The sequence below is a fragment of the Sceloporus occidentalis genome, unplaced genomic scaffold, assembly GCF_023333645.1.
Source record: "Sceloporus occidentalis isolate IW3139 unplaced genomic scaffold, rSceOcc1.0.p SCAF_7, whole genome shotgun sequence".
Classification (NCBI taxonomy): Eukaryota; Metazoa; Chordata; class Lepidosauria; order Squamata; family Phrynosomatidae; genus Sceloporus; species Sceloporus occidentalis.
The window spans coordinates 359153-376427 of NW_028316987.1; the positions used below are offsets into that span (position 1 = coordinate 359153).

Below are 17275 nucleotides of genomic sequence, written 5' to 3' on the forward strand. Positions count from 1 at the left end.
GGGAAGGCAATGGCAAACTTCCTCTGAACAAATCTTGCCAAGAAAACCCCATGATAGGTTTGCTTTAGGATTCCCATAAGTCAAAAATGACAGCAACAACAACAGCCTTCAAATCATATGGTAATCCTATGGCAAAAATCACTCGGTTTTTTGGGGCTGAGAATGTGTGACTCATCCAAGATCATCCAGCGGGTTTCCATGGCCAGGCAGGGAACTGAACTCTGATCTCCTGAGTCATAATCCAATGTTCAAACCACTACACCACACTGGCTCTTACAGTTATTATACACTTCAGTAAATACCAGTGGACCCATCTGGATTGCACTGTTGAACTAGTTTTATCAATGATTGAGAAAGTTTTTTGTCCAACCATGCCAGTATATCTGGTTTTGGAACTTGCTTTGGAGAGATGCTTCCAAGACATACTGGACCATGAAATAGACCACACACTGAGTTGTTCCCAAGATCAATTCTGAACTCATTGTGCCTGTCCTCCAGAAAAAATAAAAGCCAGCTTATGTTAACACTTCAAAACAGGACACATTTTTGTACAAATTGCCCTCTGACCTCATCTGCACTTGGTTGGTTTTCTTTCTGGCATTCTTAATACATTCATTATCTTGTCTCCCACTGTGGGTATCTCTGATGTATCAGAAGAAAAGGGAGAACTCTGAGAGATCTTGATGTCTGTGGTTATAGGAAGGGTGAAAATATGGTTTCCAGGTATCTTACCAACAAGAGATCTCTGTATAGTGTTCCACCTACTGGGCCATATCAATACATTTAGTTGTCTGAAGCAAAGGACAGGCAGATATACCTTCTCCCCCAGTTCCATCTACAAGTGCTGATGGATGAGCAGTTGAACCTTCCTTCAGCACTGGTAATAGAATACAGTCTTTTCCCAAACTTGAGAGCAGCAGATCAGTTTGGAATATGTGACCTGTGTAACACGCACAGCTCTGTCCTCTAAGTCAGTGCTACTCAGAGTTGTGACCCCTGGGCTAGTGCTGGTCTACAAGCCTTTGGCTGCTGGTCCACATAGAATTCTCAGGAAAAAAAGGAAGAACTTTAGTCAGCAGACACAAATTTGTTACCAGTCCTTGGTGCACTAGAAAAAAATAATTTTGTGCCCCAGAGCAGATAGCCTGAGAAGCTCCACTCAATGAAAAGTGAAAAGAAAGATGAGGGGACTGAGAAGGAACAGCTAGAAAAGCTCCAGTGTCTGTTGTCTGAGATTGTTAAGTCACTCTGCTTAATAGTAGGGCTAGCCTTGGCCATCTCCAGCTGAGCATACCAAACATCTTCTGGTGCAAAATGTAACACACAGGCTACTAACCTGTGCACAGTATAAAGAACACTTTACAAGAACAGAAAGACCTGTACCAGTTGCAGAGGTGGCCAGATGGTTCCATGTAAGGGTTTTTAAAAAGCTATCTAGGAGCAGTGTGAGGCCACACCAGTGCTGTTCACACCAGGACCGCAACAATCACACATGCCTGGTCCCAATCCAGGCCACTGCCGAGGTCCTGAGCCAGGCTGCCGGAATGAGCGGATTCTATCTTCTCCTTTTTGGCTTGGTTCTTTTTTGTTGGTGCAACCACAGTGCAGCTTCATGGCATGTTTGGGACGTGTGTCATGTAAATGGCATGCCCCCAATGTGGCTTGAAGCCATGTCATGTTTGTTTCGAGCCTAAGGTGTTGAACCTATTTGGGGGAAAAGATTCACCCCCTTGATCATCTCATTTGTTGTGATTGTTATTTGTGTCAAGTTTGCTTTGATGTATGACTCTACAAATGTCAGGAATATAATCCAGAGTAACTGCACCACACCTGATACGGAAAATAAAAACAATCCTTGATTATTTGTCATTTGTTTTTTGCACTCAGTTAAACATGTCAGTTTGAACATTTAAAGCCCTAAATGGCAATCTTAAGGCAGCACTATTCATCGTAGGCATCCAGACAGCAGAAATAATCCAGTTGTACATCACTTTAACTGCCATGCCTCAAAGCTATAAAATTCTGGCAGTTGTAGTTTGTTATGGCACCAGAGCTCTCTGACAGAGAAAACCAAATTTCTCACAAAACTACAATTCACAGAATTCCATAGCACTAAGCCATAGCAGTTAAAGTAGTATCAAACTGGATTATTTCTGCAGTGCGGATGCAGCCTTAGTGGTAGTTCCTGGACCCATGCTGGTCCATGAGTCGGTCTGCAGATAGTTTTCAGGAATAAAACTATTCCAGGCAATGGTCACAAGTGTGGTGATGGTACCTGACATTTAAAAAAACAACTTTAAGCCCTCCACATCAGAGAGCCTTAGAAGCACTGATCCAAAGAACTAACTGTATCACTGTAAATCAGCCCCATTATTAAGATCTACTTTTCTTGAAGAAGACTGCTTGCTGGGAACATAGAAGTGGTCCTGTGTTGCTCCCAAACAATGGAACACTGCCCTTTTAGAATTACCTGTTCAGGTAATGGGTCATTACTTGAGATGAGTGCACCAAATGGATTCTGGCCAGAATAACTAACTAAAATTCCCATAGAAAGGGGGTATAGGAAGTTGCCTTGTGTCAGGTCAAATTATTTATCCATCTAGCTCAAGATTTTATACTTTTGACAGGGAGTAGCTCTCTGGGGTTTCAGGCAGCAAAGTATCTTTCTCTATCACTGCAGCCTTAGGGTTGTGGATATGAGGATGCCAGGGCTTGAACCAGGGCCCTTCCTTATATAAATCAAGTGCTTTGCCTTCAGTGTCTGTTTTGCCCACCTCCCCTTGCCTCTTCAATCTGCATGTCTGTGATATCTAGCAAATGGGATCAGAAAAGCATCAGGAGCAGGGTCAGTGGTGTCCTTTTGGGCTAATTATAGGCCCTTTTGGCAGGTGCCGAAAGTGGGGCAGGTGTCCCAGGGCTGTTTTGCTTTCTGGGACGTTGTGTGCTGTTTCCTTCCAGATTGCCTGGGCCCTGGGGCCGGTTGGAATCTGGGACACAGAGCACAAAAAGTCAGTGAAGGAGACCAGGGTGGGTCGGAAGGGAACACTTGGCAGATGTGTTTGGGCAAGGGCCCATGGGCCCATGGTGGGGAAGGAATTGTTCATACCCACCTCATTGGTGAGAGTGCAGATAATTCTAATGCATCACTAAGCTGGGACAAATGGGATAAATATGTGAGATGAAGAAATTAATATGGCAAAGGGATGACAGAGAGGGAGGAGGGAGAGACAGGCCAAGGGAAACTATGTGTGTGTTTACTCAGATTTACAGATGTGAACAAATAGAGGGGTGTGTGTGTGCGCGCGCGCGCATCTGGGACCACCTGCCAATACAAAGCACTTTTCACAAACATCTAGGAAGCATATTTCAGTGCTAACTCAAGATACATTGCTACCTGAGAAGCAGAGGAGGTGATGGCACTCCAGCTCACCCTAAAGGTCCATAGGAAACTTAAACAAGCACAGAATTGACTTCAAAGGTAAGTAGAACAAAATTATTCTATTGCAGCACATGGAAAGGGAACCTTTTAGGCAATAAGTAGCAAAATCCACCAGCTAGTGTGCCCACCAGACATGCTAGTTGATAGGTTAGAATCATAGAATTGGAAGAGACTGCAAGGACCATCCAGTCCAACCCCCTGCCATGCAGGTTCTGAGAACTGTAGTCCCAAAAAAGGCCTTTTTCCCTGCTCTGATCTGCACAAGTATGCTTCCTGCTACCTTTCTCCATACAGCCAAAGGTATGGTATCAACTAACAGAGATAAATGTGAGCCGGCGTGGTGTAGTGGTTTGAGCATTGGACTATGACTCTGGAAACCAGGTTTAAAATCCCTGCTCGGCCATGTAAATCCACAGGGTGACCTTGGCCAAATCATACTCTCAGCTTCATAGGATGGCAACAGCAAACCCCCTTTGAAGAAACTTGCCAAGAAAACCTTGTGATAGGTTCACCTTAGGATCGTCATAAGTTGGAAATGACAAATGCACACAACAAGAACAAAAACGAAAACAAAGCTAAATATTTGTAGTATAGTGTGCAATGGGTATATGCACGGCTACTCTTACAACCTTTTGCTGCATGAGGCAAAGGACAAGATAGGAGAGAAGGACCAGACCATGTACCAGAGAAACTTACTTCAGCATTGTTAGTAGGACTGCGTCTTTCATCACCTGTTAGGGCTGTGGGCTTAGTGGGGCAGGTGGGTAGGGATAGTTGCTTGAAACACAAAACTTGCTCTTCCAACAGAAGGACCATTGCGCCCCAGCATCTGCTGTCTAATATTGCCTCACTCTAACAGCAGGGCTAGCCCTGGGAATAACCACACTATTACCTCCCTCTTTTTTTCCCTTTTTTTTCTTTCTTTCATTCTTTCTTTGGTGCTGCATTCACCCATAAGAAATTACTTGTACAGCCATATCCAGTCTATGTTGAGGAGGCCCAAGCGGTGTGGAGGAAAGCAGCCATAGGTATCATCATTGCCTCTGCAACTGCTGCCACCTGAGGATGGGCTGGTCCTGTTCTCCTAATTTGTACTGAATCTACCCACATCAAAGTGGTGGCATGAATCGGTAACCATGTGCACAAACAGCTTATATGTGCACCATGCACAGTCTGAAAAAAACTGCACACAATAGTTCAGCCTGTAAATCTTGATAATTTGTTCTGTAGTTTGCATGAAGAGGGGGAAGGGGGGAGGAAAAGGAGAAAGAGGAGAGTAGTTTGCATGGAGAGGGGGAAGGGAAGAGAGGAGGAGGAGGAGAAAGAGGAAAGAGTGGAAGCAGCAGCTGATAGTGGTTTCTGAGTGTTCAGAGTATATACGTTGTCTCAGAAGAAGCAAGGATAAGGTGTAGGCTATTGGCCATGGACTGAAAGGGAAGCCCAAAATGTCTCCATGTGCCTCCATTTGCATACATCTGTTTCCCATCTGTCTTTGCATATATCAGGAGTAAAGGGTGTGTGTGTGCACGCACGCACATACACATGGCAAATATGTCATTTTACATATCAGAGTAAATAATCTGTGGTGCTTAGCTTGAACCTGCACATCCCTCACTCTTCCCAAAAGCTATCTGAAAGCAGCCTTGGCTTTGGGGAGAATATCTTTCATTGCACCTGAAAACAACATGGTAGGTTCAAGGAGCTCAAAATACAGACCAAATGGCAAACATAGTGTTCTCTTCCACACCCTCATTGTCCTTCCCTGCCACTTTGCCTCTGCTGCCTGAAGCACATGCCTCACTCTGCCTGATGGTAGATCCTATCCTAAGCCTCTGGAAGAGTGCTGTCTCCCTTCTAGGAATATAAAGTCCCTAGTTTTTCTCATTCCCAATGAGAAAGAGTGTTTTCAGACACCTCTTTGAAAAGAATGTCAGCCTCTGTCAGGTTTTTTTTTCTTTTGCTTTTGCTTGAGAATAAAAAGACTATAGCAAATCAATAGCAAAAATACTTTTGCACAAAAATAATGTATTTTGTAAAAAAAAGTATTTGTACCAAAAAAATCATGAATTTTTCACTAGAAAGTTCCCAAATGTGAAAAATCATTAAAAAAAAAAAAAGCAAAACCTCATTATCTCATTCAGTGGTGAGAGGTTCTACCTCATAGTCAAGAATGAACTAATTAAAGACTTAATATCCCTTGGTTGAAATCCTGTTTGTTAGTTCCAACTAGAGTAGACCCATTGTGTCAAATGTTGAGTCAGCGTGTAGGTCACTCCAGTTGATTCAGTAGCCTTACTCTAGTTAGAACTAACAGGATTTAGGCCACAGCGTCTTCTCCAGCCAAACAATTACATGGAGAGGAAGAGGGGAAAAGAGAAAGGGATGGCAGAAAGAAAGCAAGGGGTAGGTGGGGGAGCAGGAAAGAGGCAGAGAGCGGGAAGAAGATGGTGGCAAAAAGAGCTAGAAGGCCTCTATTCCATATCTCCCTTGGGTTTCTTACCATATTTATATTTTCTCTGTGTATCTGGAATGCTTATTGATTTCAGACACTGTAGGTTCAGGCTAATAGTCAACTTACCCAGACATCAAGCCATTTGCCAAGGGGTTGAGGCCAATTAAGAGGATGTTGACGGATGAAACCACAGTCATCCTCCACCTCCAATTCTAGTCCTTGGTAAAGCCATGCAAAGGCTCCCATCTGCTCACCCCCACCCCATCCAGGGTTTTCTGATTACAGCCAGTTTTTCTCTCTTAATTCTCTTGTGTCAAATAAGGGAAAGGAACATTAAAATATGAAACCCCACAAGGAGGAAATATCATCTACTTTCTGCATAGAACTACACAAAGGATGGGTGACAACATTAATTCTCATGCTAAGCCAACAAAGGAGCCTGCCCTGACTCTTCTGAACATTTGTGTGTTTTGTCAGAAAATCCCTAATGTCATAATGCAAGTATTTTTGTTTGATCTGTGTTGTTTCATGGATGGGAAAGGAGTGGTCCTGGGCCCACAAGGCCTCCCCAAATCTGTTTTTTTCATTCCTTCATCCCTATAAACTTCCCAGATCATATTTTTTCTGACTGAAAAGGAAGAGTGAATTAACTGTCCCGGAAATCTCTAGAAATAGCAATTCACTTTTTAAATAGGTTGTGTGAGTATACACATGCACACATACACCACACATCTGCACATTTAACATTTTTTAAAATCCCTGTTTTTCAAATCCAGATGTAAACTTCTCTGGGGTTTCCTATTTTTACAGTAATTGCATTTATATGTATATAAGAAGAACACATATCAATAGTTATGGGCTGTGGTGACCCTCCATGTGCTTGGTTGAAGACTCATTCCTAATGTCTCCTTCATTGTAATCCCTCTATGAGAATAACATTGGATCTCTTTCCCTCCTCTGTTTTGCAGTGCGGCCAGTGATGGTGCCCAGCACCTCTGACGATGCCCCAGAGCCCCGAAACAAGCGCGGAGGAGGAGGAGCACCTCTCCCAGTGCCCCGAGGGGGAGTCGGGCTCGGAGAGCTCCCGCGAGGGGCCCAGCCCCCCAGCCAGTCCCGCTAACCCTACCCACAGTCGCTCCATGACAGTACCTGAAGACGCCCACTTCAGTATGATGGTCTTCCGAATTGGCATTCCTGACCTGCACCAGACGGTGAGAAGCTAAGTGGAAGGTGGGGGAAAGAGTGCAGGAGAAGTTGGAGGGTCATCAGTAGGTGGGAGCAAGCTGAAGAGTGGTGGGAGGACCGGGTAGATGATTTTTTTCAGGTCTGACCAATTTCCTCATATTCATTTTCACTAAAAAGTAATATATACTTTGGTTATATCATGAGATGACATTATGTTAGAAAAGATGATAATGCTTGGTAAAGTGGAAGGTGGTGCCATGGTGTAGTGATTTTAGAATTGGACTCTGGAGGTCAGGGTTCAATTCCTTATTCAGCCATGAAAACCCACTGGGTGACCGTGAACAAATCATACACTCTCAACACCAGAAAATCCCATGATAGGCTAGGCTTCAGGTCACCATATGTCAAAAATGACTTGAAGGCACACAACAGCAAAGTAGGAAAAGAGGAAGATTGCATTATAGATAGATTTACTAATTAAAGAAACTCACAGCCCTAAATTTGCATCCATTGTTCAGGTTCCTATTCTCTGGAGCAGCAAAAAACAAGCTTGCTCCCTCCTCAGTGTGACACCCCTTCAAATACTTAAATAGGCTGTCTTACCACCCCTTCTCCATGCTAAACATACCTAGCTTCTTAGGTCTTTCCTCATAAGGCATGGTTTCCAGACCCTTCACCATTTTGGTCGCTCTCAACAGTGTGATGTAGCAGCTAAAAAGGCCAATGCAATTTTAGGCTGAATGAATAGAAGTATAGTGTGTAGATCCAGGGAAGTAATAGTGCCAGTCTATTCTGCTTTGTTCAGGCCTCACCTGGAATACAGTGTACAGTTCTGGGCACCACAATTCAAAAAGGATTTTGCCCATAGGAGGGTCTGGTGAAGGGTCTGGAAACCATGCCTTATGAGGAAAGACTTAGGGAGCTGGGTATGTTTAGCCTGGAGAAGAGATGGTTAAAGGGTGATATGATAGCCCTGTTTAGGTATTTCAAGGGGTGTCATATTGAGAATGCAGCAAGATTGTTTTCTGCTGCTTCAGAGAACAGGACCCGGAACAATGGATGTAAGCTACAGGAAAAGAAATTCCACCTCAACATTGACAGTAAGAGCTGTTCGACAGTGGAACCTCTCCATTAGAGTGTAGTGGAGTCTCCTTCCTTGGGGGTCTTTAAACAGAGGCTGGATGGCCATCTTGTCAGGCATGCTTTGATTGAGAGTTCCTGCATGGCAAGGGGTTGGACTGGATGGCGCTTGTGGTCTCTTCCAGTTCTATGATTTGCAAGATAAGAGCAGGGCTGTTAATAACCGTGTGTCTTGGGCCCTGTCTGCACAGGCCAAATAAAATCTCCTCCCCCCCCATCCCCTTGGCAGGACGTCTGGACGATGTACAGCTCAAACCCTGATTCTGACGTGAACAGTCCAGACAACGTCTGCACAGTTCAGCAACCAAACATGAGATGTAACCTCCATGCCACAGATTTTAACAACTCACCGGAAGATCCAGAGCACTCTGTTGTGATACTGAGCAGCTATTTGTACTCACGTTCCACTATGTTACCAGCCGCCACTGGCCAGAATTGTACACTCTGAAGTCAGAACAAGCTGCCCAATCATGTGATTTAGATTGGGCTCATTCAGACCTCACAAGTGAGTAAATCTCACCAGTCGCAGCAGGTGGCATAGTGGGATGCACAGTGGGACATGCAAGCAAACAGCTGCCCAATGTTGCAATGGAAGTGCCAAGGTAACATAGGGAGGTTTCCCCCGGAATAGTCTGGCTAATTCAGACACCACCTTGGAGATCTTCCATTCATTGGGGTTGTCATAAATTGAAGCCAACTTGATGGCAATTAACAAATTGTCCAAACACACACTAAAACTGCCCCCCTCCACACAAACACACACATAGACCGGAATGCTGGAGGATCCTGGAAGTTGTAAAAATAGGTTTGAGGTCCAAGCATGACCTGTGCCATCCCCATTTGGCTTATAGTATGAGTGTTTAGTTTGCAGAACAGGAATTAGCATTTTTGTGGGGACAGGGGCCACATTTTCACTGCCAAATCCACTGTGGTCTTCACCATGGAGAAACAAGTAAAAAAAGTAAAATAAATAGGGAAATGGAAGGGGAATAAAACTAGAAATGACTCTGCCATGAGAGGTTTACAATCTGTAGTTCAAAACAAGGATGCAAATGTAGGAAGGGGAAGGATATGGAAGCAGGGATAAACAGGAAAGAGTGTGTTTTTATTTGAGTTACATTTGTATGGGTTTAGTTACAATACAGTAGCCTTCCCTGGCCTTCTTATCAGTGGCCATACTAACTAGGGATGACAGATGCTGTAGACTAATACATCTGGAGTGTTACGGTGAGGAAAAGTATGTAGGTGTACAGGATATGCTAAATTATTTCTCACATCAGGTAAATTTCCTGGGACACAGCTCCGTGTTCATGCCTTTTTCTCTTTCTCTGATACTGTTGCAATATAAACTGTACAGCATATAATAACTAAGGGAAAGATGACTTAATGTGCAGTGTTTTGTGGACAAGGGTGGGCTTTGCACTCAGTCACCTTGAATTTAGATCCTCATTTGTGAAATGCTGTGTATGCCACAAGGAGAGTGAAAGGCAGGGAGGGGAGGGCAGTTGCTAATGGACAAAAGAAAATGGGGCTTCCCTTCTTGGCTGAGCTCCACCCCACCCCAGCACCACCACCTCAGTCCCTCGAGGGGTAATTAATGCAGAACTGGATTCATCCTTAGCTCAGCACTAAAGGGAACACATTCCTTTCTCTCTTCATTAGCAATAAAACCAGGACACTCAGCAACACATATATACAGACACTGCTACCAACACCATTCCTTTTATCCAGCATTCCTTTGATATAGAGACAGCCAGCTGCAGACCTAGGCAGAGTGTACTTCCATCTTTCCCCTTCCTTACCCTCTATTAATATCTTTGAATAGCTGCATACAGCCTCTTTGAATACGCAGTAGTTCCACTGCATGCATGCCAGCCCCATCTCATTTGATACACCAGTATAGACAGGGCCAGCCCTACCACTAAGCAGAGTGAGGGCATTGTTTTTCAGAAGTTTGGCAATGTAGAAGGAGCACTAGCAGACTCCTGGCCATTGCTCTCAGTTGGAGGACAGAGGTGTGTCCCATGTTGGCTGCCTCATACACCCTTAGCTAACCTCCTGTTCTCAGTTAATATGGGGGACTGAAAGTGAAAATCAGTTTCTTTAAGTGGAATAGTGGGGTGATGGTCATGTCTTTTGTATAGCTCTTGTGTATATTTGTCCTCTCATGAAGCTGCCCATACCCTAAGATCAATATCTCAAGCTTTCCTCCCGGTATCTCCTCCAAGAGAGACTTAAGGGCTTTCCCATTGCCCTCCCCCTCAGTCTTTTGGAATATACTCCCCAGTACAGCCTGCCTGGCTCCATTGCCATCACCATTTTGATAGCAGGTTAAGACAATTCTCTACTCCAAAGCATTTGACAGAATGTGATTCCCAATTTTTAAATATCAGCACTGTGTCAATAGATTATCAGTAAGTTTTTCAATCTTGAGGAGGGGCGATGTACTTTTATAATAGAATTGTTTGTGTTTTTTTAATGTTTTGTTGTGTATAATGTTATTGCTAGCACATTAAAGAGTGTATTTTAATTTGTGTATTTTATGTATTGTATGTTTTATTGACGTACACTGCTTTTAAAAAATTGGGTCTAAGTGGCATACACACACACAGAGAGAGAGAGAGAGAGAGAGAGAGGAAGGAGGGAAGGAAGGAAGGAAGGAAGGAAGGAAGGAAGGAAGGAAGGAGCAGGTGTAAAAATGCACCTGAAATATAGGTAGCATTTAACACATCCTGACCTGACAAATTGTCCCCCCTCCCTCCAACAACTTGATGGATTACATTTATATTTTAGGTGAAATAAAATACATACAGTGAGGACTTTCTGTGGTAAGGACCACCACATCCCATTCATGAGTCTTGGAAAAGGGTGATAAAGCAAAAATGAATAAGATCCTTTAGGGCTGTCTCAAGATGTTCCAAAAGGACCGTACGTCCCTGTTTGACTGTTTTGTTTTCTTTTTTGCCTTTTTCAGTGGTGCAGCCAGTAGTGAGTCCTAGGGCAGAAAATTTAACCCTGGACCACCAGCACTTACCCATCCCTGCTGTGGGGCATTGAGAGTAATTACAGTGCCAGCTACTACACTCAGTCAGTCACTACTATCATTGGCATTGTCTGCATTGGCCAGGATACTCAAGAGCAGCCTAGAGTATCCTGGCCTCAAAGCTGTTCTGACATCCCACTGTTACCTAGCCCTCCATTTCCACACTGGGGCAGCTGTCCCATTGAGCCACCTGGCATGTTTCTGCTTCTGAGGTCAGACCCAGGGACTCAACAATGATCATACAAATGAGTCTCTCATTTTGACCTCAGAGTGAGCGACTGGTAACAGCAGTAGGTGTGCCTGGCAACTCAGTGAGATACCATTGCAGACGGACAGCCCAGCATGGAAACAGAGGGTTCCAGATTTTCCCAGAAGATGCCGAGTAAGATGTATGTTTTTAAAAATCATTTTAGGGTTGTTATACCCTGGTTCTGGTGCTGAACATGCCTGATGTTGTCCAGACTAGTCACAGTAGAACCGGGGTTTGGGCTGGGCATTGTCCAAACAGAAAGACACCAGAATTGGGGGGGGGGGGGGATGAGCCTTTTGCAGACAAGGCCATTGGCTACTAAGGTAAGCTGGAGTGAGCTTGCTAAAGGATATGCTGCTGGTAGTGGTGATGGTAGTAGTAGCAATAGCAGTGGCAGTTTATAAAGTACACCATATCTTAGAGTTGTACAAAATTAAGAAATAAAGACAAACCCTATCCACAGCTTTACAATCTAAAAGCAATATCTGTTCCTGAAAGAAGTTCAAAATTGGCCCTACCATTGTACAAATGGACCATCTCTTGTTTCTGTTCATGCACAGTTGATGCAAAATGTCTTATTTAACGTCTTTCATTCTTTCCCTCTCATATCTTGTTATTTAAAACACCTTTCTCAATATATACACTGAAAATTCTCCCCTTCCCCCCAACACAAATACTTCATTCATACTTGAGCAGGAGGGAGGCAGTCTTAAAATATAAATGTACATGCCACATTAAGTTATTATAACACTCAACTTGGTTGGTCAGTATCACTTTGAAAGAGATAGCAGCACATCTTATTTCTCTCCCGGGTCCCCCACTATGAAAACAGTTTTCTGCTTCTTTAAATCCACTACACCTCCCCTTCATTTTGGGTCCCATTTCTATTCACAGGGGCAACCATGGAAACCGTTGCTAGAGATCACAAATTGTCGTGGCCATGGAAACAGGGATGGAGCTGACAGCATGTGCCTGGCTGGTTGTCCCTTCCTCACACACACCCCCATCTGACCCTGGAAGTCTGTGGGGTGAGGGGAGGAGGTAGGGACTACTGGGAAAGTCAGAAAGAAAGAGGCCAAACCCCAGCATGGTGCTAAGGTGTGTGGAGAACTCTGTGGGGAGACACAGAGTTCCATAGAAAGTAAGGAGCAGGCAACTCTTTCCTTATTATTTCAAATATACAGTATCCCTACAGTAAGGTGGTTCCTACTTGCTACTGCAGTCCTGTACTTCTTCACCTCCAAAATTCATCTTCTGTGCCCAAAATTCATAAAATAATAGAGCTGAAAGAGACCTCAAGGGCCATCTAGTCCAACCTCCTGCCATGCAGGAATACATAATCAAAGCACCCCCAACAGATGGCCATCCATCCTCAGTTTAAAACCCTTCAAAGAAGGAGACTCCACCTCTCTCTGGGAGAGAGTCTTTCACTGTCAAATAGCTCTTACTGTTCTTCCTAATGTTGATGTGGAATCTCTTTTCCTGTTGTTTGAATCCATTGCTTCGGGTCCTATTCTCTTGAGAAAACAAGCTTGTGTTCTACTTCTGGTTCAATGTAATTTCCAACCACAACTCAGCCTTTGAATTTTTATTTGTGCCCTCATCACTGATTTCCTCATGGGCCATGCCTGATGGTGTGTGTGATGAAGAGATGATAGGTACAGGCAGCGACTGGTCAGTTTCACACATGCTGCTGACTGAGCATGTCCAAGGCCAAAAAGCTTTTCCATATAGAGGTGGTCTACATCATGTAGCTCAAATATCCAAACTACATCTCTAAGCTGGAATCTAGGCTGCATCAGTAGAAGTATATTGTCTAGATCAAGGGAAGTAAAAGTATCACTCTATTCTGTTTTGGTCAGGCCTCACCTGGAGTACTTTGTACAATTTTGGGCACCATAGTTCAAAAAGGATGTTGAGTAGCTGGAATGTGTCCAGTGGGCAACCAGAATGGTGAAAGGTCTGGAAACCATGTCCTATGAGGAGAGACTTAGGGAGCTGGTTATGTTTAGCCTAGAGAAGAGAAGGTCAAGGGGTGATATGATAGCCCTGTTTAAATAATTGAAGCTGTGTCATATTGAAGATGTTATCTTTGTTTTGACGGATTGCTTTCTTTTTGTAATGGCATATGCTACACAAATAAACTTATTTACTATTGAAGATGGAGCAAGCTTGTTTGCTTCAGCTCCAGATAATAAGTTCCAGAGGGATGGAAACAAACTACAGGGAAAGATTAGGAAGATCACCTCAACATTAGGAAGATCTTCCTGACAGTAAGAGCAGTCCAACAGTAGAGTATATTGCCTCAGAGAGTGGTGGAGTCTCCTTCCTTGGAGGTTTTTAAACAGAGGCTGGATTGTCATCTATTGGAAGTGGTTTGGTTATGTGTTCCTACATGGCAAAATGGGGTTGGATGGATGGTCCTTGCTATATCTTCCAGCTCTACAATTCTGTGAGTGATCACAGTGGCATGCTGTATTGCCAGTGTAAAAAGGTAAAGGTAAAACTAGTCCCTTGATATGAATGTCTAGTTGTAGCCAACTGCAGGGGGTGGTGCTCATCTATGTCACTAAGCCAAAGAGCCAGTGTTGTCTGAGGATTACTCTGGTGGTTATGTGGCCAGCATGACTTCACCAAATGCTGTTACCTTTCCACTGAGAAGTGGTACCTATCTATCTACTTGCAGTTGCATGCTTTCGAACTGCTAGGTTGGCAGAAGCTGGGACTAGTGACAGGAGCTCACCCCATCATGCAGCACCCAGGCCTCAAACTGCCAACTTTCCAATCTTCTGATCATCAGAATTGGTGTCTTAATGACCAAGCCACTGCATCCCATGTATTGCCAGTGTGGCTGCCCAGTATTTAACAGCTGGGGAGAAATGACAGAAGGCGGGGTAATGGTGTCACTAGGGTTGGTGTCACCCAGTGTAACTCATGGTGTCATTCCCCCCACCACCACCACCATGGCATCCTCCCATACCACACCCTAGACAATCCTTAGTAATTATTTTTATACTAATGTTACTCATAAATTGTGATTACCTTATATTACTGGATGTAATGGTAATAGTTATGACATAAACAATGAGCAAAATTAAAAATTACACCTTTAAATTACAGTATCATACGCACAGCCTAAATGTATTCATGTGGTTAAAGGTGCCTGGGGCCAGGTTGGCTGTTACTGCCAGAAGATCCTTTTCCACAGCTGCCCCAGCCCTTTGGAATACGCTGCCCATCGAGCTCCGCTCATCTACCACCCTGGCCCAATTCAGGAAGGGTCTTAAAACCTTCCTATTTAATCAGGCATTCCCCGACTAAATATCCTATGGGCCTCCCTCCTCTCTCGTGGCCGTGAGGTTGGGCTAAGGGGCTTTTTATTGTTTTTAAGGATTGTTATTATGTTTATGGTTTTGGCTGTTTTTAACCTTGTATGATGTTTGCACCTTGGTGCTCTTGTAAGCCGCCCTGATCGTTTGGAAGGGCGGGGTATAAATAAAAATTTTATTTATTATTATTATAAAGTAAAAATTTGGTAAGATATTCTGTTTTAAAAGATTTTCTTTAAGAATAAAAAAATAGTTTTTTTGAAATTAAAAAAAATAAATTTGAATTTTAAAAACTGGGTCCTTTTCTTTCTCTTCCCACTGAGCCTTGTGCCACTGAACCATCTTTTTCAGCATTTTAAAGGGGTACAGGCAAGTGTAACAGCCCTTTTCTGCCAAAAGGCAGATGTTTGGGGAGCAGTGGTGTCACCCCTTCTTAGGGTATCACCTGGTGCATTTCACAGCCCCATAGTGACATCTCTATTTATGGGACAGGCAGTAACAGGGCACAGAGACTTGAAGAAGTCAACATTTAGAGCAGGAGTGGAGAAAGTACAGACTGTGGGCCACAAGCACCAGAACCTCCTGAACTATTTCCCCTTTTTTTTTTTAAATTGCTGTGATTTGTAGGCAGCTTTTGCTTGAAAACCTTGCAGAAACAGTCTAAACACACCCCTAAAACCCTCTGGTATAGGGTTACCATATGAACATATTTTTCAGGATATGCCCTCTTTTTCAGAGCTAAAATTCCTGTCCTCTAATTGCTTAAACTTTTTCTCTCTTCTTCAGAGCTAAAATTTCTGTCCAGTTTATTTAAATGTCCAGGTTTTCTTACAAGGTCTGGAGTGGAGTCAGCGTGCAATCAGGTGGTAGAGCTCTGAGGAGAAAAGAGAGACATACTGGGCTAAACCAGGATGAGGAAAGCTCTCAAAGCAACCAACCTCAGCCCTGCAGGGATTGCTGAGTGACTCACCAGCATCCGGCTGGGTCAGCAGCAGCATCACCACCGTTCTGATCGATGGGGTCGCCATCCTCCTCTGATCTTAGTGGAAGGCCCATCAGAGAGGAAAGCAGTGGAGAGGAGAAAGGTGCCCCACTGCCATTGCCAGGATGGTGCCTAGCCCCAAGAAAGGTCTGTCTTGTCTGATAGAGTGACTCAATTAAAGAGTGGTGGCTCCTCTAACAACTGCCCAGAGTTTATAGAAGTCATCATAGCAATCAATGGCTTGAAGTAGTCAATTGGTAATTTTTTTTTGTTTTTTGTTTTTTTGCTTTTCAAAATACGGTAACTACTCTTTTGGGGGGCATATACCACCCAATATGGCAACCATAAGTGACAAAGAAGTACCATTAAGCCTGGATAGATGGCTGCAGCCTACAGAGGGGCAAAAATTGGCCCCCACCCTCTTTGGGCACAAGGGCAGGCAGGACTGGTTTAAGACATTTTGCTACCAGAGGAGGAGGAGCAAATGGCAATCTCCACTCCTAGGTAGGGTTGCCAGACTGAGAGAGCTCTGTACCTTTAATGGTTGTGTAGAAGAAGGAATTTCAGCAGGTGTTGCTTGTCACACGAATAACAAGCAATGCCTCCTGAAATTCCCTCTTCTATGCATCTATTTAAAGGTACAGGTTAAGGCACATAACTACTCAAACCCAGCTGAACGGTTTTGCCACTTGAAGAAGAAAATCCCACAAGCACTTCTCTCCCCACTTCTAGAAGTAACAATACAATAATAACAGAGTAAACAATTTACTGGCTTTTCATTACATCCCAGATCTGCTGCCTGAAGTGTCTTCTGCACTCTTCCTAACAGCTGGGCTGGCACTGTGCGAAGGGAAGATACAGGTCCTATAAATGCTACTGCTATATTGTCAGGACCTTAGGACAGATATCCAGTGCCATTTTCAACAGAGTGAGTAGAAAGGCCCACAAAAAGCAGCAGGCCTGACTTACCCACATTTTAAAATGTGTAGAGCCATAGACATTACCAACTAAAAAAAGTCCTCCTTCTCCCACATAAGACCATTATGTCCAGAATCTAAAATTACTTCACTGCAGCACTCTGCATAGGACACAGACGTCTACTCCCCCACACAAATAGTGCTTACAGATCACTGCCACCACTATCTAGTTCATTTTAAAAGGTGGACACTGAAATCCTCAGTAGCTCAGAGCACATCTACACAGGCTAAATAAAACTCACCTATTGTTCTCATCAAGCTGTCCAAATACTGTACAGAACAACTGGGGCTAAATCTGGGACATTTTGTCACCTTCAGGGCTTTAATCCAGAGGAAAAATGTGGGAATTTATCCCAGTCTTGACCAGAAAACCTGTGTGTGTGCATGTGAGAGCAGGGGACAGGGAGAGGAGTTCAAAAATACATACATTTGTATACAGAGGAGTCAGAGGAACAAAAAATCTCAGAGCTGTCACAGC

General features: G+C 43.8%; 1 protein-coding gene across 6 annotated transcripts in view; it reads left to right on the plus strand.

Annotated features, from left to right (window-relative positions):
* Positions 1-17275, plus strand: part of SHANK1 (SH3 and multiple ankyrin repeat domains 1) — a 116025-nt gene that overhangs the window by 25367 nt on the left and 73383 nt on the right. For 5 of the 6 annotated variants that reach the window (XR_016281869.1, XR_016281868.1, XM_089531503.1 and 2 more), the window contains exon 2: positions 6860-7102. Coding sequence is in view for 4 of the 6 variants with exons in the window: in XM_089531503.1 (XP_089387629.1) it covers positions 6893-7102 (210 nt within the window). In the remaining 2 variants the exon portion in view is untranslated. Of the gene's footprint in view, positions 1-3407; positions 3479-6859; positions 7103-17275 lie in introns of those variants that run through there. The other variant, XM_089531504.1, reaches the window with a different exon arrangement.